At 42.0% G+C, this 22,484-nt stretch overlaps 2 protein-coding genes across 4 annotated transcripts in view; one reads left to right on the top strand and one right to left on the bottom strand.

The window, feature by feature from the left end:
* The window catches only part of PHACTR2 (phosphatase and actin regulator 2), a 126,443-nt gene extending 117,990 nt beyond the window's left edge, over window positions 1-8,453 (bottom strand). For all 3 annotated transcript variants that reach the window (XR_007906929.1, XM_051801524.1, XM_051801528.1), the window contains exon 1: window positions 8,295-8,453. Coding sequence is in view for 2 of the 3 variants with exons in the window: in XM_051801524.1 (XP_051657484.1) it covers window positions 8,295-8,439 (145 nt within the window). In the remaining variant the exon portion in view is untranslated. The remainder of the gene's footprint in view (window positions 1-8,294) is intronic.
* Window positions 8,454-10,982: 2,529 nt separating this feature from the next.
* On the top strand, window positions 10,983-22,305 carry FUCA2 (alpha-L-fucosidase 2). The gene is made up of 7 exons (XM_051801610.1): window positions 10,983-11,908; window positions 14,816-15,003; window positions 16,684-17,023; window positions 17,612-17,822; window positions 19,175-19,365; window positions 20,576-20,684; window positions 22,048-22,305. The coding sequence occupies exons 1-7, from the start codon at window positions 11,700-11,702 to the stop codon at window positions 22,186-22,188; spliced, it is 1,389 nt and encodes a 462-aa protein (XP_051657570.1). The 5' UTR covers window positions 10,983-11,699; the 3' UTR covers window positions 22,189-22,305.
* The last annotated feature ends 179 nt before the right edge of the window (window positions 22,306-22,484 follow it).

Genomic DNA, 22,484 nt, shown 5'->3' with positions numbered 1-22,484 from the left:
TAGAACTTTGCTCAATGTGCTCTTTGTGCTCAGGTTCTATTCTATACTGAACACCTTTATTCTTTCAAGAAGGCATTTTAACCTTTGATTTAGCCATAAGAAAGGAAAGTGGCAGTGGTTACACTTGCCTTGTATAGGTGGACAGGGTCCCTTAGGATAATAACATTTCTGTGGCAAGGAAATTCTGACACTTCTTTGCTGCCTTTATTTCTGTTCCTGCTCCCTAACCTAGATGAAAAAACCTCCTATACCAGATTTCTGTATGATGAAAAATTATAAAAACATCAGATTAATTTTTTGAAGTGACAATTTACCATTTTTAGATTTTGTCAGATATTTCTCCTGAAAATGCAAAAGTGTGCCTGAAATCAGGACTGTTACTACAAAAAAAATTATTTTCACAAAACTTTTATTTTATGAGGAAAAATTTGTATTTTAAGAAACTGAAGATAACTTGATAACTTTAAATAAAGTAAGGATTGTGCCAGAGTTCATCTGTTTCCTGATCCTTGCCACTGTGTCAAGCTTTATCTTAGCCTTTATCTTAGCAAGGCTCTGAAGCATTTCTCCTTTATTCCTAATATTTAGCAACTCCTTCTTTTAACATTTTTAGGAGATATTTTAGCCTTTTGCAATGAATTCGTAAAATTGAATGAATCTCTGCTCAAACTGTACAAATTCTGACCTTTATCTCCATGTGACAATCAGAAAATAAACTTAATGTTTATTTACTTGATGTTATTAATTGTAGATAATTGCATTATTAGTTTATAAACTTAATGTTATTAATTGTAGGTTTCTAGTCCCTTCACATCTCAGTGCATCAGACTCGAATGGGCAGGATGAAACCTGACATATACCCAACCAGACCTACACAGAGGATCACCAAACATCTAGGTTACCGACACAATATAAATGACATTTACTGGAAGCTATGGAGAATACAGAAAAGAAGCTAGCAGAGAAGAGGGGAGTGAAAGACTGCGAAGGAGGTGACAGGAAGAAAGCGATAGATGAGTGCCTCTTATTTCCAATATAGCTTGAATAGGAACAACGTGGGTAAAGATGCCAAAACTGAGCTACCACCTGATGCATCCAGCTAATGGAAATAGTGTGTGGTATTGTGCAACTGGGCAAATTCCCCAAGCAGTAGCCAACACAATTTGTGTGTGAGACTGAAATCATGTCTGAAGTTGAAAGGAATCAAAAAGCAGCTCCTTTTAATAGGAAGCCACTCTCTCTAAACAAGTTTTTCTTCTGGATACTGCAAATCACATACAAATTAAAAAAATTAGATCAAGCTGTAAAATACATATTTAATTAAAAATAACTAATAAATGCTACATTTCCTAAAAAGAAATTAAGACATTTGGTAAAAATATGATCATTATTTTAAAAAGAAGCCATTTACACACAGTATTTTAGCATGTGAAGTGTCGCCACATTGCCCATCTCTGGTAGAATGCTTACTCTTCCACATTTCCTTCCCAGCCCCATATTGTTTGGCCCTGTATTTCTCCGAATACACCCAAGTGGTTTTAACAACAACATGAGAAAGGGGAAGGGCAATGCAGAACGTGCCAGATATATATAAATAACATGAGAGGGAAGAGAGCGGGTAGAAAAGTGTCTCGCCACCTAAGTGTGCAGTGCTTTAAGTTGCTCTTTAGCTCCTCTTCTCTACAAAGCTCTCCCTCCACCTGATAGCACAGCCAACCTGCAAAGCGCAGTGGCTTTAAAGCTTCAAGCTGTATTAAAGCAGTGCAAACACCTCTGAGCCCTTTTACTACTTGATATTGATAAAATTTACAAATATTGCACTGCTTCAGCCTTTCAAGTTCAAAAAAATGTAACAACATCAAAGGCACTTACAGAATTTACACACAACATCTTAAAAGTCCAATTCTGCATCAAAACTGCATGATGGGCAACAAGTTTTCTCAGCTCACCACCAAGGGAAGTGTTAACTGCCTAAAACCTCTGCTTGTATTTCAGAAAGATCACAGTGCTTTCCACATGAATGAAGAGCAAGAGTAACCCTTGTGGTGGTGGGATTTAAAAATGACAATCTCAAAAATAAAGTGAGAAGCAGTTGAACTTGGAACACTGAAGTCAAGATTTTCTATTTTCTTCTATATATCTTTCCTTTTGTGCCAATTGATTGTACCTGAGAAAAACTAATTTTACCTGCAACGTGCCAGGTAAAATGCTAGGGGAAAGAAAAGGAAAAGAAAGAAAAGAAAGGAAAAGAAAAGTTTATAACTGAAGATAGGTTTGCCTTATGATAAAGCATATTCTATAAGAACTACTAAAAATTCAGAAACAAGACTAATACTGGGTTTATTGAAAACTGAAATCCTACAGGATTTCTGGCACTGAAAAAATTCTGACTTCAAAACCAAAAACAAATAAAAATTTAAATTCTTCATCAACCTTTAAAAAATCTGCCAGCTGTCCCCAGTCTTTTGACCTTAAATTGTGTCTGTTTTTTCAGGAAATAATGGCAAAAAGAGAAGGACATGAGGAATGGGGTAGGGAAGAAAGATAAATTATTTATGCAAATGATGGATTTGACTAATGATATGTTTAGGTTCTAAAACCAAAACAAATGCTTTTTTTTTAACAAGTTGCTTACATTCAGTAAGAGAAGGAGTAAAATTTTTCTTCAGCTACTCTTAAGATCAATTCTTCAGCCTTCATACCTGACATGTGGTCTGATATTAAATGGTTACTTACTAGAAGCCACACAGCAGCAGGAAGTGCTAAATGCCAAAGGGCCTTGAGAAACTAAAACACACACAGCAGCAAAACACTGAACAGATCCCCCCATTCAGCTACTGATTAGCTGCTGCAAAACACACATTAAAGCCTATGCTGGAAATGTTTGCAGCTCAATTTCTACTTAGCCAACCATGAAGATTATCATCACATTTAGAAATTTATTTTTTTCAAGCCTGAGCCCAAGTCTGAATATATGACTGTAAAGTTTTTGTCTCAGAAACTGGGTCATGTGTAAATGACATATAGAATACATGGTTTGTATTTGTAAACCATAGCGTGCCCAGGGTTTCCCCTTTCACACCTAATCAGGCTAGGCTAATAACAAGAACCTACTCCAGTTATTCTGCAAGAGTTGGTGTAGAATAATATCTTTTAGTACAACATAACACAGGTAGGTTCTTATTTAGCATGCATTATGGTGTAAACTCATATTAGAAATGGCTGACTATATTCTGACACATGCTTCTTCCCTGCATGCACATCAATCTTATAAATTAACCTGGTTTTCAAGCAGACTTGAACTTTGTCAATGTATGCAGTACAAAATGTTCTAAGATTTCTGGATTTTTCCTCAACATCAGTCTGAAGTTACATATAAGGTTGACCAGGATGGAATTTAACATTATGGGACGATGGTCTAAGCAGATTATTATAAAAAATAAATGCTTTAATTCTATAAGCATATGTCAAATTTCACATGGTTATGTTTGCTGCCTCTTCTTGATACTTCAAATTTGCAAATTGATGAAAAATAATAAAGTGGACTTAGAGACAGGATGCAGAGTCTCTTGGAAATGATACAGTCGTGTTGAGTCTAGTTTCTAAATCACTCAAAATTATTACTTGCTTTAATTTCTACTATAGTTTTCTACCTCAGATTATCTGCCTTAGTCTTCTTGTAAAATTCTGTACTTCAATTTACGTTGTAAACAAGTCTTGCTTGATACAATGGAGAATGATGTTTTCCTATAACTCCCATATTTTCACACAATGTACCAAAATCAGCTGCTTCAGTAATGGTATTCTCTCACAGCATCAATCTTCTCCCTCATCAATTCCATCTTAGAACTGAGAAACACTATCTTTCTCACCACCCTCACAACGCACATCTGATGTCTTCTTCACAAACGCTGAATTCAACTCCCATAGACCTTGGTAGGACTTGATGAATAAGGAAACTGGAATCTGTAGCCATTTGGGGAAATATGAGTACAAGTACAGCGGGAAATACAGGCAAAGGTTAACAGCTACCTACCTACTCATGCAAAATTTACTTTTTTCCCTAGATTCCATGCCCCCAGATAATCAGGCCAATGTCTAGATTAAGAGTATTTTGGATTTCACCATTTCTAGATTGTCAAATACACTCCGCTGTCAAAAATGCTTCCTTTGCATCAATCAGAAAGTTTGTCCATTAAGAAGAGTATCTGACATTTTTTAAGTTTTCAACGTGGAGCACTCTAACAATGAAAAGCTAAAATAAGTCCAAAAATCCTCAATTTTTTTCTCATCTAATATCAGCCACTTTGATGCCCTGATCACTACATGAAAGCTTCCCCAGTTCTTCACTTAATTGGGGGATTTTAAGCCATCTTTTTGCTCACTGTATTCTGGAGTCAGCAGCAGATGGCTTCGTAGCTGTTACTCATTATCATTTTGAATAAATTAACCCACAAAAATTCCCAAAATAATCCTGGCATGTACAAGTTTTGAGGCAGGACTGTCATTTGCACTCTGGCTCTCACTCTCTTCTGCAATCCAACATCTGAGGTATAGCCTGAGGTATTGATGAATTGCTGTCTGAATTCTCAGGTAGTTTTTTTTTTGTCTGATATTAGAAAGGCTCAAAAAAAACAGTGAAAGGAATGGAAACATACGTGAGGAGCTCACCTCTCTATCTGAAAGGTGCATTTCTTACTAATGGAACAAATTATCTGAAACTTCTTCTTGCTAAAGAGCAAGACCTCAGGAGGAACTGCAACAAGATGACAATGTCAATCCCAGAGTAGAGATGGGTGGTTTTTTGACTTCTGGTCTGAGCAGTAAAGTTCCCTTTTCACCAAGATGTACCTCAACACAGACCTCACTGCCTTCGGAACAAAATGCAAGGCTGTATAGCAAAACCCACAACACTAAAAAGAGAGCAAACTCAAAACTGTCTAGGCGGACATGAAGATAAAGAATGGGCACCGCAGCAGCTGAGGTTGGTGCCTGAGGGCTGTCACAAAGAGAACCGCTGTCTCCGCTTCACAACCGGAGCACAGAGGTGGCTGATATGAAACAGCACACCTCCTCCACACTGCACCCCAGAACTCACCACTCATGCTGAGAGCTACCTTCAGCCCCATAACCACACAATCTAGAGTTTGGAAGAGCTCTGGGAAAGCATCTGAGCAAGGTCTTTGTTTCAATTGCAGTTCAGTCCCCATCTATGCTGGGCAAATCAAGAAAATTGACTGACTTGATCCACCTTTAAAGTGGGGTTAAATCTAGTCACTAAACATGGAAGGCTGCTTAAAGGTATGTAATTCAAGCAGCTTTCTTCAGGTGCCTCTGGTGTTGCTCTGAAATTTGGGAGAGTAAGTTTTTCTTCACCAGTCTCCTTTAGATGCTCTAGCAAACCAGCCAGTTGTCAGGTGGGGCGTACCACAACGTCGAAGTGATGCACAGGCTATGCCCACCACAACAAACTAGCGGTGTGCTGCCTCTGAACTTTGCTGACATTGCACTTTTTCAGGGTCTAAATCAAAATTCCAGGTCATGCCACTTTTACTCATGATGAGGTTCACCTTATTCTTCCTAGGGGTTACGAGAAAAAAAAAAAGAGTTGGAAGGTAAAGCTCTCACAAAATAACAGCTAAGGTGAGAGCCCAGAGAGAGAAATTAAGTAATCTTCTACTACTAACACTAAAAGAAAAGGCCAGATTTAAGAAGAAAATCCTGAAAATATATTGTCCTCACATACTTGATGGTAGCTAATGAAATGAGATGCTGTAAAGTGATACCAGGAAGTTGCTTCTGTCAATGTGTAAGAATAGCAGAAGAAGAACTGGTGGTAAGAAAGCACAGACAGCATAAACGTGGGGACCACCTGACCAGCCTCACTGCACTATCAAGATACATATAGTACTGACCTAGAATAACAAACAGATGAATTTTATGAGCTGCTGCCAAAGTTGCTTTAAAAAATCTATTATATTTCTGTTAGCTAGAAGAGTCTCTAAAAATATTGCCTCTTCACAGATCCTGCATTGAGAATGGTGAATTAGGAGGTGGTAAAATAAATGACAGTGTGAATCACCTATGGGGTAGCAACCTATCACTGATGGTGTGAGAGGAAACAACGTCTTCCCAGCAGAACTGGTGTCAGGATCTAGAAAATGAAGACAAATATGCAACAGAAACTGCAACTTGTGACTTCAACAGTTGCAAGTGATTCAGCCCAGGAACAGGTGGCAAGCAAACATTTTGCAGGTTATTTAAAATGCAAATTGTTCTATAAATGCAGCAGCTGGAGCACAGGTAACATCTGATGTAAATGAGTGATCTGCTTTAATCAAATGGTATGGTTAGAGAAAAAAGGAGAAGAAAAAAATACTGCCTCTTTTTGTTTCTCTAAATGCTTCACATTTCCATCCCCATTACAGTTGTTCTCTAGGTTAGTGGGGGAATGAAAAACCAGGTTATTTTAATGGCACCTCAGTATAAAACCAATTCTCTAACCACCACATTAAAAATTAAACAGCTTTGCATCTTTAATGCATACTTTCCTTTTTAAAGAAGGAATCAACACTTGTGTGGCAGAATGTGTTTTTGCTGCATCCAATGAGCAGCTGGAAAAAGATACAGGAAGCAGCAATGGAGAAAATACAGAATGAAAGAAAATATGTTAAAAAAATAAAAACCAGAGAAAGCAGCATTTGTCACTTACTGGCAGGAAGTGACAAATCCTCAAAAACTAAGAAGGGCAGCAGGGAGGCCTAAATGTTGTGTGTAAGAAACTACAAATAACAACACATCTTTGAAAACACCATCATTTTACTTCCATTGGATTTGCCAGTTTCTCATAATGAACCTGACTCATTGTTAGCAGTCTTTGTAGTTAAGCCAACAAAAAACATAGTATAACATTGATATGGTCTCAATCCTGTCAACCTCTGTGACAATCCTTCTGTGTCAATCCCTCTGGATCCAGGGGTGTACACATCAAGTCATAGGGCATTGTTCACGCAATATTATTCCAGGCAGTGCTGAAATACACCTTACACCAAAAAGTAGCCTTTTCTGATTTGGACAAATCACTGGAATCTCCTCCCTCCTCCCTGTCCCAAATGTCCTTCACTGGACTAACTTTTAAGTAGACACAGAAAAAGGTAGAGCAAAAAATTATATAGAAACTGGCACACAGAGTTGTTTTTGCTTGCAGCCTCTGGCCCCACAAGTTGAATCTACTTGCTCCTATGTGACTAAGCAAGTTTTCACTCCCACTCTCCTCATCAGGCAGGCATAGCCTGTATACTTGAGCCTCCCCAAGCACATGGTCTACTTTATCTTAAGAGTCCCTGAGGAGCAAACATAAGAGGACATTGTGGTCCATTTTAGACTCAAACATGCACTGCAGTGCCTTATTTGTGCTGCAGCAGCAGAAGTCTCTCAGTGCATTCTGGAGCTTCCCTGATGGTGGTGTAGTTCTGTGCAGTAGTGTGAGAGTGCATCCAAAGTACCTACATCACCAGGGATGTATATGCCTACATCCTCGTTCTAGTCAATACAGGGTTGATTTGCAACCAGGCAAGCACACATTTTCAAAATGTACTCAGCCCTGTGGAGACCAGAATTTCATTTTCCTTAATGCCTTACCTCAGGAAACAGACTGAGTAAAGAACAGCCCAGGGACTTTGGCCACTTTCAAATATCTGCACTGTAAACTAGGGCCCTCACTTCTTCTCATTTAACACAGTAAAGCTACTCTGAATCCTGCAGGAAGCCTACTCTGTCCCAAAGGTCCAGCTTCCACCCCCATATCATCCTGTGGGCACTTGCAGTGGTTACCTCCCAAAGGAAGACAGTGGAATACTGACTTACACATTTTTTTTGCCTCACCTACTAATGAAAATCAAGAAACAGATAAAAGTGCAGGGGGTAAAATTCTAACATGCAGCTGAAGTGTAATGTGTGAAGCAGCGGGACGAGAAGTTTTGATGTCCTGGCAATACACCCAGAAGCTTTCCTGGAACTTTTCTGCCCTTGCAGTCAAAGATGCTTTGTCAAACAGGTGGGTACCCATGGCGTTACCAGGATTCATTTAGGTGTGAGAACACGGGTATGATAAGCCAGGAACTTTCCGAACATCATCTTAAGGAGTAGATAAAGCACGTAAACCAGAGACGCACACTTTGGCCACCGTGTCCTGGGTCTGGGAGAGCTGGGCAGGGTGTGGAGGAGGATGTTTTTTCCCAAATTCTTTAGTTCAGCTCGGCTCGGAGGTCTCTCCCTCCCTCCCTCCCCCTTACCTGAGCCGCCCACGATGGACCGCAGCAGACAGGTTCTCCGGGAGGAGGAGAAGGAGGAGATGTCGCTTTGGGAGCGGCCGCGGGGACCGGGCAAGGACCAAACGGGCAGCAGTGCTGCCCCGTTGCTCCCCGGCCTCTCAGCCATCGCCGACCGGGAGCCGAGAGTTGCAGGGAGGAGAGAAGAGGAGAAAGAGGCGGCGAGGGAGGGGACAGGGAAAGTTTGTAGAGGAAGAGCCGCCTCCCTCCTCTGACCGCCCCGCAGGGACGCCGTCGACCTTTTGGGTCTCTGGGAACATAAAATTTGTGTTTGCACAGGAGCAAAGCGAAGTGGAGGCGTAGGTGCACGGATGCCCCCATTCCCCGGGGTGTCTTCATGCTCCTCGCTCCCGTCATTTCCAACTCTCGGGGGAAAAAAAAAGACAAAGAGAGTCAGTTAAAAAGAGCCAAGCAAACCACATTGCCAGTTCTGTTTTGTGTAATAGGGTGCCCTGCCCCCTCCCCCCGCAAAACCAGGAGGTTGCACAAGGCATCGCACCCCTGCAAAAGAGCAAGGAGAGCGATGAGTCAAATATCTCCCCCCTATCTTTCTTAAAGATTGGGTTGCACGCAAGAGGCTTTACTCCACTAACTCATGGAGGAAGGTACTGTCCTGCCTTTCAAATCGGTCACACAGACTTAAGCAGAAGCAAAATCAAGTTCTGTGCTTTCATTTTCTGGTATTTTACAGAAATACTTTTACAACAAGATGCATCTTTAAAAGGATATTTAATGTTTATACTGCTTTTTACAGGTAAATCATATTATATTCTACCTTGAATAAAATCCTTGCTGTCCTGAAGCCCCAATGGCAAAGACAGACAGGACTGCACCCCATATTTTTAACACATCCAGTGCTGCATTATCCAGCTATCTAACATGAAAGTTGCATTCAGGCTGTATTAAACTACCACAACTACCAACTGCCAGTCCCCGTGTCTGAATCAAAATCTATCAAGTCTGAAACGTGTCCATGTGAAATTCAGTTTCTGGTTTCTGCTTCCACTCAGGCAAGCAAGTGCCTTCCTCTCAATAACGAGTCCCACACAGCTCCCCAGGCACAGTGGTTTTGCAGTCTTCCCAGCAGTCACACGATGCAGGCACCCTTCCCTTTGTCCAAGCAATCGATCCAGTACAGGAGTCTCGTATGTCAGCCATTAGTCAGGTCAAAAGGTCTCTTCTGCTCAGCATCTCCCAGAGAATTGCCTTCATTATTCCCTCTCCTTCCCTCTGCTGACAGACCAGCCTGCTCCTTCCTCAGCCACAGAACTTTCCCAGTAGGACTGTGCTATGAGAGGGAGAGGCAGGGGCTTCTCCTGGAAGGGCACAGCAGTGAGCTCCCTGCTTACAGACGCTCCCATGGGAGCCCAGAGGCTCCAGTGTCACACAGGCAGGCACACTGTACCCAGGCTTAGAGAGCTTTTTGCAGCTGCTGACACCAGTCTTGTGTTATTCACGAAATCTTACAATGTGCTATTTTTATTATTTACCCTGTGCAGCTTGCATCATTACAGATGTGATTGTACACCAAGGACTTTCCCTCACTGGAGATTTCAGTGGCTGGGCATGTGTGGGCTAATGACATTTTCTGAACCTGTTTAAGCCTTAATTAGAAGTGTACTCATGGCTGCTATTTACTGTTTTCCACATTTATTTTTTTTTTAAGTTTAAAAGATGTGATTAAGTTCACTATTGAAATACACAGTTCCTGCTCCAAACCTCATCGAAGTTGATGGCAGGTCAGTGAGCTTTGGGTCAGACACCTGAGCTTTTTTAAAATAATTTTTCCTTCCAAACATTTTGAGCCACAGAGCACCAGTAACTTTGTTGTGCTATTCAGAATGTATGCTTGAAAATTCCCACATTAAGGAGGTGCTCAGTGTCTGCAATCCCTTGGTGTGATCAAAAAGGAGAACATGAAGAAACAGAAAGATAAACTAGAAGAGATACCATAGCAAGTGGTCAAGGCATCTAAAGATTCCTTTTGAGGAGCAGTGACATCTAAAAGGGTGAAGGCAAAAGAAGACATAAAGTCGGTCAACGTTGAATGTAAAAGAGATATGAAGAGGCTCCTATTGTAATATCAAAGTGCTTTTGTAAATCAGAGAAATGTGAACAGTCAGTCAGAAAGAATAATACCATGGAAGTCACAATGGTTTTTACTTGCCTGTAACTTAATATATTCATCAAGGTGTATAAATGAAAATATTACAAAATCATACACATCCTATTTTCACAGCCCTTTAAACATTTTTTGAATTAGATATAACAACTGTGGTTAATAGCTCTGGAAACTGAAGCTCTGTTTCCATAGAACAGCAGTAAAGTATACATTCTTCTCAGCTGGAGAGAGATTAATTCAGTTGCCTCGTCATTCATTTTCAACTATTCTGATGACATTGCCAAAGACATTTCCATTTGTATTTGCTGATTAAACCAAATTATTTTACAAAGGCTGTCCCATGATGTCTAGGGGTTGAAGCAAAAATACAGAATTCGGGCATGAGGAAAGACTGGACGAGCACCAGCCCTGGCAACAAATTTGCTGGAAATTTTAACGTACGTGCCTGCCACCCCTTATCCACATCACAAACGCCAAGTTTAATCTACCGAATCGAGACCACTTCAACACAGGCCATTCTAATGATCAAAGAAATATCTCCTTGAGAGGTTTTGGGGCACCTCTCTACCCTCGAAGCCACCATGTCCAAGTCGGCTGGAAGGAGCTGCAGAGCGATGAACGCCACACGCTGTCCTTCCTGGGAAGGGCAGGGAAGCTGAGCCTGTGGACGGAAGCAGGCGGGAAGGGCAAAACCAGCAAGCTGCCGAGGCCGCCTTTGGAGCAGACTCTGGCTGCAGATCCAAGGCTCAGCCCTGGATCCGGCTGTAGATCCAGCAGGCCCCGGCAGGAGCTTTCGAGCTAGCGCTGCGGGGAAGCCGGTGCTCCGAGGGGAGGAGCCGCGGGGGCCCGAGGGAAGTACGGCGGGATGTCGGCCGAGACAGAAGCCAGTTACTTCATTTGCTTAAAACTGTTAAAATCCAGAGGGCAGTCTGTGACCGAGCAGGCAGATAGAGCGGCACCGATGGGGACAAGACCCCGGGCGGCAGGCAGGGAGAGCGAGGCGCACAGGGGCGGCGGTGCCGGCTGAGCGCCGGGCGGGGCGCAACCAGGGCCCGGCACCCGGGGCCGTGCGGACCGGCTGCACTCCGGCCGGCGGGCCACGGGCCCGGCGGGGCGGGCGCTGGGGCGGGGACAGCCCGCCTAGCCCCGCCCGTGTCCCCCTTCCACCGGCCTGGCCCGGCCCGGCCGAGCAGCGCCGCGACCCCCGCCCTGCGGAGCCGCCTTTTTCCCGCGGCCGCGCCTCCGCCATGTCGCGGGTGCCCGGCCCCGCCGCGCTGCTGCCGCCGCTGCTGCTGCTGGGGCTGCCCGCGCTCCTGCCGGCGCGGCCCCGCTACGAGCCCACCTGGGGCTCGCTGGACGCCCGGCCACTGCCCGCCTGGTTTGACGAGGCGAAGTTCGGCGTCTTCATCCACTGGGGCGTGTTCTCGGTGCCCAGCTTCGGCAGCGAGTGGTTCTGGTGAGCTGCGGCGAGCGGTGTCCGGTCGCACCGGAACAGCTGCCGCGGACGGGTCGTACCAGCGGTCCGAGGGGTTTGCTTGGAAAGCAGCTCCTAGGGCAGGCGGGGATGGGTGTGTCCACCCCGGTACAGCGGAGGTTTGGGTTAGAGCCCCTCTGCAGGCTGACCCTGGAGCTCAGGTGTGTGGGAAGAGGTTTGTGTCCGGCCAAGGCCAAGGACTCCATGGTGCCTTTTCGAAGGAAGCACAGTTTGATGTGTTTCTGGTGTGTCTGACCATCTACCTGCTCAGACCTGAAACTTGAACACCTTGACCGACGAAACCAAATTAAGGAGAGATCTCACAGAGCTGAGAGATGTGATTTGCTGTTGGTGAAAGAGGTGGTTGGTTAAGTGGCAGGAGATCTCTCCAGGACCACCTGGAAGGGATGGATGAAGGGGTTCTACCCTGTGGGAACAGGCGTTGAGGATCTCCCATCCCCTGGAACAGCCTGGTACAGCTGCTGGAGCACTGCAGGGAGTGCAGGAGCCCATTGCTGCCCTTACTTAGCAAGGAGCCTGCCGTTTTCTTGTGCACATTTTGTGCTGTTGATGGTTTTCTTCTCCTTTATTATTACTGTTATTCAGGACTGCTTTCCACTTAAAAGAGTCCAAGGCTCTGATCCTTTAAGTAATTTTAGTTCAGAGGCTCAGTAAAACCGTTGTTTTGTGAGTGTTCACTGGTTCAGGTCCTTTGGCTGTAAGCATATTTCTGCTCTCATCTTTCCATGCTCTACCAAGTACTTCCTGTGTGACTTCAAGTGAGTCACATTATCATTTAAAATATGAAGATAGCAGCTCTGTGGCAGAGCTGTGGTGAACCTTAAATGCAATATTCACAAAACAAACCAATATAGATCTAAACAAACAACTGTTTTCTAACAATATTTGGTTTGTTCAGAGTTACATTCAAGGATTTCAGCAGTTTTTTAAGGTAGACTCCGTTTACTAATAAATTACTTTTGGCGAGGGGGTGATAGAGCCAGGTTTGGGTTCAAGCCTCAGTCTGAGTGCAGTGATCTGATAGTGGTGCACAGATTCAGGTTCAAGCATTTGGTCTTCATTGTTGTTCTAAAAAGAGCTCAAAACTCTCTAATGTAGTTGATGAAGTTGCTTTTTATATTCCCGGAGTCTCCGATCCTTAGGCATGTGTGGGTGTAGAGCTGCTTCAGGCCTTCTAGCAGCATGTGCAGTCAGACGACTGAGGTCCTTTGTTAGCAGCTGCATGGCCTTGGTAAGGATGTTTCTAGAATCTAATCATGTCAGCATCGAAGTGCTCATGTTAGCAAACCACATGACAAAGGAAGAGAAGCAAGGATGTTACTGTTTATTTATGCAATTACATAGTTTGAAATCAGAGGTTGGTTGGTTTTTTTTGGGGGGGTGTTCATTTGTTTTTGTTTGGTTATTTTCCCTTTTCCTCGTATTCCTTCCCCTCTTCCCCTCCCTTTACCCCTCCATTCTTTCAGTGAGAAAAGCTGTCTTGGCCTCTTTCTTCTGAGTTTTTTTTTCCCTGTTGGCTGTCAGAGGTTGTGTCAGTTTATGATGAAGTCTGGGAAGGTTACAACAATATCTAGACGGTTACTATGTCTTAAAGAACTGAGGTCAGAGTCCAGCTCGTGATAGGAGAGAGAAACATACTTCAAACATTTAGATTCTGGCCTGTTTTATTCCTTCACTTACTATCTGTTTTCATGTATGTTCTTGCTAGAACAGGATCTTTGCTGCTTGGCTTCATTCACAGAAAGGTGAATGGTTCCAGGCCCTTTTCTCTGTATGTATTAGCAGTCACATGGTATGTTGTTGTTAGAAGGCAGTAAGGCTGTTTATGCAGTAAGGACTGTTGTGTGGTGTTTCTGAAGCTCCTCTTTCATTGCTCAGTAGGGAAGGGAGCAAGTTGAAAATAAATATTGCTCTATTGGTGATTTATGGTCTCTGCTCATGATGAGGGCAAGAGACCAACCTTGAACACAGAGCAGAGCTCCAAGCCCTGCTGTGGACTAGCCCTGTTGGAATAGAGACAATACCAGTCACTGTCTTGGGGAAGCACAGGATAGAAACTGTCCCTGTTTTTGCCAGATGGAAGGCAAAAAGAGATCATCAGCTTATTTTTCCTTCTAGTTGCTAAATCCAAGTGCCCTGGTAGGTAGACGTGTGCCTGCATGTTAGAGACTGTGACAGAGGTGCATTTTTAAGTGTGTGTCAGGTTTTTGTTGCAGGACATGGCTTCTAGTAGGGTGCCTTTGGTTCAGAGCCTCACCTATGCAGTGGCTGTAGCACACTGGTCACAGCTCTCTCCTGCCCTGGGACTGTGGGCATCTGGTCAACCAACTGCATTTGGTTTAGAGGACTTGGGACTGTCAGAAAGGTAAAGCTGCTGGTCCACATGTTTGTAGGTGGGAGGAATTGCAATGTGGGTGGCAGAGCAGAGGTGCCTGATGACTGAGGTGTGAGACCTGAGGAGGATGAGTCATATTTTTTCAGAAAAAGGGCATTTCTCATGCCACATGGGCTGCTTACACAGTCTGTCTGTGCATGCTCTCTAGTATGGTTTTGGGATTTGGGTACTGAGCAAGACTGTCATTTTTCCATTCTCAAAGTGTAGCTGCTTTTTTCATTGCTTCAAATGAAATCCTGGGACCTTTTCAAAGTGGAGTGCTTTGAAGATGTAGAGCATGAACAAATAGGATAGAGAAAAGCAAATCTTTGGTAATTAATACTGTTCTGGAGCAATTTTGTCCTATTGCTAGTGTCGTGTACTTCCAATGCCTGTGCCTCTCAGTGTTAACTCAAATAGGAGCTGATGATTTTAACTCTCTTTTCTTTGTCTAAAAATACATTAGCAGACATGTTTTGTTCTGTATTTTGTAGGTGGTACTGGCAGAAGGAAAAGAGAGAGCCCTATGTGAAATTTATGGAGGCCAATTACCCACCTGGCTTCCGTTATGAAGATTTTGGGCCACTGTTTACAGCAGAATTCTTTGATCCTAACCAGTGGGCAGATATTCTGAAGGCTTCAGGTGCAAAATATGTTGTCTTAACTTCAAAACATCATGAAGGTAAGTGGAAGCTTTGTGAATGTTAGTAATTGTTGCATTTCTGTCAACAGAAGAAAAAAGCAGGTGACTTTCCTGCTTGCTAAGATAGATAGAGAAAGTCAGGCAGGCTTACCTGTCCTACTGCAGCCAAAGAGGAAAAAAACTACCCAAGAAATGTGCAGTCGTTTTCCAGACTCTTACACGGAAGCTGAGGTCATGGAGCTTGCATAGGAGGAACAATAAATTGTGCCACTGTTTTCTTGCTGTAGGTAAGACAGCCTGAAGTGGTGGTGGCAGCTGAGCTTCCTGCAGTAGCCATAGTGCAATTTATTGCTGAAAGAACCATAAAAGTGAGTTCTGCACTCTTTAACATATGGAGAGCTGCTGTATGCAGGCACTTAACAAGCTCTGTAGGTTTCTGTAAGGAATTTAGGGGTATGTTCTGGGAGTCAACTTCAGAGTTAGGAAGGTTCACAAGGTATAGCTTTTCCTGATGTAGCTCATAGAAGCCAAAACCTTGAACTGGGTCTGTAACTTTACAGGGACAATTGATTTTTAGCACTGTAGTTGTAAGATGCTTTGCACAGAAAAATAAAGAAAAAGAAAGTGGCTGGAAGGAAATCTGGTATCAAATAAAATATAATAGGATGCAATATGACAGGTACAGCTAATGAATGTTTTTGGTCTTTGGGGAGATGTGGGTTCAAGACTGGCAACTCGTGACTTGTAAATTTTTATCTCAGCTCTAATACACATAAATTTTGATTTTGATGATGCCTGTGGTGAAATTCCCAAGAATTTTCAAAAGAATAGTGATTCATTTAGTCTGTCCTGTAGCCTTGGGCATGAATATTTAGCTTGTTTGTCTAGTCGATACAATTGTGTATATTCAGTTCACAAAAATGTCACAAGATTTATTAGGCAGTGAGTCTAAAGCAGTTTGAAGATGCTTTGTCTGGCAGTGGTCTGAGTCTGCAGTGCAGTAGTATTTTAAGTGCTTGTGCTAGGATTGCTGGATGTCTGAAATGTCAAATCCCTCCTGACTCCTGATATTTAATGTTGATATTTTAAAATCTGTTTCAGGAGTTTTTGCACTCTGCTTATATACATGTATTGAGTAGTTGATTGAGCTGCTATAAATACCAAGACAAATGAAAAGTGAACATTTGCATAAGAGGGAAACAGAAGAGAGAAGAGTCTTTGAATGCAAATGATAGCTTGTGCTTGCTGCAGCTGAGAGTTTTATCTTCCAGTAGTCGTGTATTTACAGTTCACATTGATACTTTCTTCAAAAACGTATATGCCTCCAGAGCTGCTGTATTTTTTGTTAATTTCATAGAATTATAGAATAGTTTGTGTTGGAAGGGGCCTTAAAGATCATCTAGTTAATTTAATTGGGACATATGAATGAAGTGAATAACTAAAGAGGGAATAAATATCCTAAGCAGTACAGAACTGCTTAGGATATGTGTATGTATAGAAAAATACATAAACATATCTGGCATGGTATTCTGATGTTATGACTATTATAATCTGTTTATGCACAATGATAGGCACAGTTTATACCACAATAACAATATTATTACAGATATAATTTTTATTATTTTTTGCAACACACTTCCAAACCACTTTCCAGAAAGAGGAACTGTAACTTCCCCTCTTCTTCTTCTCTTTCTTATCCTTCAATTTTTCTCTTTTCAGGCTTTACTTTGTGGGGGTCCAAATATTCTTGGAACTGGAATGCTGTTGATGTGGGACCGAAGCGGGATCTTGTTGCTGAACTAGCAGCATCTGTTAGAAACAGGACTGACTTGCATTTTGGGTTATACCATTCCCTGTTTGAATGGTTTAATCCTCTCTTCCTTGAGGATGCTACTAATGTCTTTAAGACAAGAAAGTTTCCAACCAGTAAATCATTACCAGAACTCTATGAAATTGTGACCAAGTACCAGCCAAAAATAATTTGGTCTGATGGGAATGGAAATGCTCCAGATACTTACTGGAACAGCACTGGTTTCTTGGCTTGGCTGTATAATGACAGGTACATAATGATACTGCCTTAGCACCCTATCTAAAATTCTGCTCTCTGTCTAGTTTGTTTCACTTTATTTTATGGAACCTGTTACCTCTACTTTAGAGGACTTAACAAAATATTCATTTTCCTGAAATACAGAATTCAGATCTTCCCTAGAATTATCAAAGCTTGCTTTAGAAAAAGACTGTTACATATTTTTGAAACACATTTGCAAATTAAGGTGGTATTGGCTACTCTGCCTAATCACAGCCTTTCCTAAATATTTTTTGCTGCACAGAAACAGAATAGAAGGACAATTTGAGAATATGAGTACATTGTTTTCGTTGTAGACTGAACATTTGGCAGTGGATGTGAAATGCAGGTTGTTTTCTGGCAGAGCTCCTACAAAAGTCTGGAGCACATTTCTTAAGAAATGCCGATCTGGACCTTTTACTAGGAAAGGATGGGAATAGAATTCCTGACATTGCACTTAATCTGTAAATGAGTAGTACACAAGTCATCCAAAATGTTAGTGTCTGGGAGGGGTGTGTGTGGGAAGGGCTGGCCGTGACTGCATTTTACAGAACAAAAATAATAAAATTTCTCTGTTTCCAGCCCAGTCCGAGACACAGTTGTAACCAATGACCGCTGGGGAGTTGGCAGCATCTGCACCCACGGCGGGTACTACACCTGCAGTGACCGGTACAACCCCGGGCACCTCCTGCCTCACAAGTGGGAGAACTGTATGACCATCGACAGGAGGTCCTGGGGGTACCGCAGGGAGGCGCAGCTCAGTGACTACCTCACCATCGAGGACTTGGTGAAGGTACAGTGGGGCAGAGGAGTTACCTGCAACTTCCCATTCTCTCTCCTAGTTTTTATATTAAGCAGTGTGACATTTCTATCGTGTACTTGTCTCTATCTAAAAAGTATTAATTGAATAATGAATCGATGAAATAATAAACCATTTTGTTCATTTGCAGCCTAACACTGACAGGATGGAATGTCCTTGTAATTCTTACTAATTTTATAGAAATTACTAAGGGAAAGGTTTTTCTAGTAGAAATTCAGTGAGTTTCTTAGAAGCCATTTCCCCTATGAGTAACTGGCCGAGGATTGATCTGGACAGTCTCATAATTACCTTTTCCACTAAGTTTTTCTGGTAACGCACCTTTAAGTTGATGAGGAGCAAACAGTTGCAGTTTCACAGCTCCTGGTTAGGAACTCCTGATTGAAGGCTACATCTTTTCCCCTTTACAGATAGTTGCCTCCATAGGCATTTTACCTTGTAGCAAGAAACTTTCTGTACAGACATACAGGTAAACATTAGCAGATGCAGACAGCTGGTCATAGTAGAATATTGATTCCCTTTGCTAGTCTAAGGTATTAAAAAAGATGTGAAGCTTAGGAAAACTGAATGAAAGAAAGATGATCAGCCTTTCAGAAAAATGCATTTAATTGCAAAATTCAGCTAGCGAGGGGGAGATTGATTGTTATTGTTGCTTAATCTAAATCTGTTTCTAGTACTGTCCTTGCAAAAGACAATTACAAACTGAAGTAACCTCTTTTCAGAAGCAAAAGGTTTGAATTCATTCAGCAGCTTGTCTCCAGCTGTGTTTCTCTGACTTGTGCATCTCAGTCCATGATCTCTGGAGGGCAGTGTGAATGTGAACACAAATTTTACAGACTCTGTAGAAGGCTTCCTGTGTTTTACAGATGTGTCTGTAAAATAGGGAGAGCATCAAACAGAGGAAGAACAGAAGAAGTAGCTTCTCTAAGCTTCAGTAAAGATGAAGTGGCAATTGTTAGCCTTACTCTACTTTGGTGCAAAGAAATCATCTGTCTTCTATCAGTAAAACCCTCATGACATTCTTGCAGCAGTCAAAATGTTAAAAATGTGTAGGATCTGATTCTAATGTAGATTCAGTGAGATATATTAGTGCAAGAACATATTTTGGGCTTTTTTCTGATGTAAAGCTTGTCATCAGAGCTTTGTTTTACTGGAGCTTAAATTTTATTTTGACTGTTGGGATGACCCCCGTAAGTCTCAACGTGCAGCAGTAACATAACTCATTTGGTTCATAGTTCTGAAGCAGCATGGCAGACTTTAGAAAGTACTTCAGATGTGTGATTTCATTAGTCGTAATCATATGCTCTGTGTGTTGAAAAACATTTCAGCAACTTGTAGAAACGGTGTCTTGTGGGGGAAATCTCTTGATGAATATCGGGCCCACTCACGATGGTCGCATCGCTGTTATATTCGAGGAGCGCCTGAGGCAGATGGGTGCTTGGCTGGAGGTCAATGGAGAGGCCATCTATGGAACAAAACCATGGAGAGCACAGAACGACTCGGTCACGCCAGAAGTGTGGTAAGGTTACTGAATCAAAATGTAAAGCAGCACCAGTATATGTGAAACTTTGAAATTCTTAATGACTTGATGCTACAGAAGTCACCATCTTAGTTTGTATGTGGTGAAGAAATTAATCCCTTTGTCAGTTTAAGTAACTGCACACAGAAGTATGTATAAAGCTGTAGGTAGAGACTGTAGTTTGGGGATGATGCTGAGGCTGAAGGGAAGACTGCAAACATATTTCCTTAGTGATCTTGTGCTTCTTAGTGTAGTTGGCAACAGAAACAAAGAATATACAAATCTGGAAATATAAAATTGCTATGAAGTCTCTATCTGTAGAAAGGAATACTTGATGTCACTTGATGCTTAAAGAGAAAAAAGGGAGAGGAAGAAACTAGAAACAAGTCTAGCATATTCTGCATTTTTTTAAGGTAAAAATGCATGGGAAAATAACAGCAATTGTTTGGTCCCTAAATACAGCTGGTCTCTGGACTCCTCAGCCTTTGTGACTTGTAGCTGCTGTAACGCCTTAATGATCCATCAGGGTTTTGGTCTTGTCCCTCTTCTCTGTCTCAGTGGGCCTTTTTACTCCTGTTCCCAGTAAAATTTGGCCATCTGGCTCTAGCTGGGAGATGCTGAACTGCTGACTGTTTAGTAAAATGACTTTCAAGAGCAATAAAAAGTTGCAACTAAATGAAGGAAGGAGGGGGGTATGTTTCGGGGATATGCCACAAGATTTCCAATGGCAATAGTGCAGATAGTATATGCTGAAAATAATATTTTCAAAAACTAGCTATACAAGGTGGAAGCTCTATTGTTGCACATACTTGTTAATTTTTTTTAGTCTGTATATTGGTGTATAGATGTGAATTAGCACATTTTTCTGAATATAACCTACAATTCTCTGTTAAGGATTCCCCTTCTGCAAGTATCTCCTTCCTATATGGCTGAGCAGCAGAGAGTTACATGTGTACTAAAGTAACTACAGATGTTTACCTCTGAATTCAGTTAATAGTTTTCATTACCTCTAGTTTGTTGGAACACATTTTCAAGGAGCAGTACTTTATTAAAGGGTATAAATCATCTGAAATATGGTTATGTGTGTGAAAATGTAACTAATGCTGACTTTTCAAATCTGTTTTTCTAATCTTGAAACACTCTTATGTAGCACTTCAGAAAATTTACACAGAAAAACTGACATGCATTTCTGTTCCCCATTTCCAACCAGGTACACTTTCAGCCCTAAAGAAGGGACAGTCAGTGCTGTCTTCCTTAACTGGCCAGTCTCTGGGATTCTGGAACTTGGTGAGCCACAGGCTAAGCTTGGAGAAACACAGGTAAAAGACAGCACACAAACATACATGTGCTCTTCTCTCTAGGATTTGTCATGTTCCATCATGTTTATTTAAGTTTCTGGCATCTTTAGGAATGCATAGCTCTTAGGACAGAGTACATTGGAAGAGATCCAGCAAAATATTTGTTTTAGTTCTCAGACCTCCTTGTTGTAGTGTTCCAGTGGGATGTTTCTTCTCCAACTAACCAAGTTAGACTGAGATGTTGCCAGGATATGTTTTAGCTTGCAAACTAAGAATCATGAAGAGGCCAAGCAGCAGGGAAAAAACAGTGTTGCTTCTCCTGTTTCCTGTGTAGACTCTAACTTGGCATGACTTTGCTTTATAAGTAGCTGTCCTCACTTTGGTGACTTTGGTGATATTGGAGTTGCTGTAATGGTGCAGTTGTTTCAAGTTAAAGCCTTGCACAGAGGGAATGCACACAGAGGTTTTTGTTGGCCAGGGAGGCTAAAAATAAGTGATCCTAGATGTTCATCTTACACCAAGTGGAGGTCAGAAATTGAGGACACTGATGCCACACCTACTCTAGAAAGAAGTGTGGCCCAATGGAAGCAGAAGTTGGTATCAACTCTATGCATTTAAGAGAGAGATTCACTTTGGCTTAGCTCTGTTCTGGTCTCATGCACTTTATGTCCATTAGCTGCTGAAATGCATTAGAGCTGCTTCTGGTCTAGTTCCATATGAAAATAGTCTAATAGGTGCCAAGATAGCTCTGTGATAAGGAAGAAAGAGTAATTTCAAAAGTAATGGAGATGCATCTTGACTTTTGGAGATGCAGCTAGACTCCATGTGCACAAGAGAGTACTGTTCCTCAGTGGCAGAGACTGGTCTTCAGCTGCTCCAGCATGCCACCAGCTGCCTAAGAAGGAGTGTCACCATAAACCTATTTGTGTGTTTTTAGTGGGAGGGGGTTATTCAGGTCAGCTTTTTTGAGGTACCTGGCTGCACTCTGTAAGAAACAGTGATACTCATTCAAGACTACAAGTTCCACCATGGGAAGTAGGCATTTCAGAAATAGGTGATATAAAGCTCTGTACTGTAGCACCTAGATCCCTGCTTAGACCTAAATCCCATCCCAAATACTTCTGAAAGGTGCTTGTTTACATTCTACAGCCCTAAGTACTTCTCAAGACCCAACATGACTAGCTTTATTACTTGTACTTCCATTTCTACATTGCAAGTATTTTTCCATTACCTTTAATAATTATCACTCATTTGGTTGGTTAGTGGCATTTAAGGATAATTGGTTAGAAAGGTAGCTATAGATCAATATTTATTTTGTCAATATTGCAATTATATGCACTTTGAAAAGGCATTGTTCTAATTATAGTCTATGTTTCTATCTTAGGTGAAGCTGGCTGGCTACAAGGAACTGCTGAAATGGGTTGCACTGGGAGAAAAGGGACTGATTATAGCTCTACCTCAATTAACTCCTAAGCAATTGCCATGCCAGTGGGGCTGGACTTTACAACTGACTGCCATAAAATAAGCCATACTCTGCTGGAGCCCTGGCTAGCAGGGAATGCTGACGTTTTGCTGTTTCTCATCACTGTTTTTGAACTTACTTGCCTGTAAAAACACCAATAAATTCACTTTTTTTACGAAAGGTAGGCTGTTATAAAGGAATGGAACAAACTTCACATGAGATAGTTGATCCTCTGCATATATTTTTGCTTCTCTGAACTTGTATGAAAAACTGAGCAGCTACCTTGACCTCTCTGCTCGTTTTAGTCCATTTCTGGCCCAGTTATGTGAAGAATGGGGAGGGGGGTAAGGGGGTGGTGT

Source organism: Manacus candei, unplaced genomic scaffold (assembly GCF_025592945.1).
Source record: "Manacus candei isolate 608988 ecotype Guabito, Panama unplaced genomic scaffold, ASM2559294v1 h1tg000052l, whole genome shotgun sequence".
Lineage (NCBI taxonomy): Eukaryota > Metazoa > Chordata > Aves > Passeriformes > Pipridae > Manacus > Manacus candei.
This window is presented reverse-complemented; position numbering and strand designations above follow the sequence as displayed.

Bases quoted from the DNA above. Each gene is read 5' to 3' on its own strand.
- FUCA2 (XM_051801610.1), top strand. From the start codon at position 11,700: ATGTCGCGGGTGCCCGGCCCCGCCGCGCTGCTGCCGCCGCTGCTGCTG. The intron at 17,823-19,174 runs GTACAGTGGGGC...AAAACATTTCAG, and splicing joins CCATCGAGGACTTGGTGAAG to CAACTTGTAGAAACGGTGTC. The intron at 19,366-20,575 runs GTAAGGTTACTG...ATTTCCAACCAG, and splicing joins TCGGTCACGCCAGAAGTGTG to GTACACTTTCAGCCCTAAAG.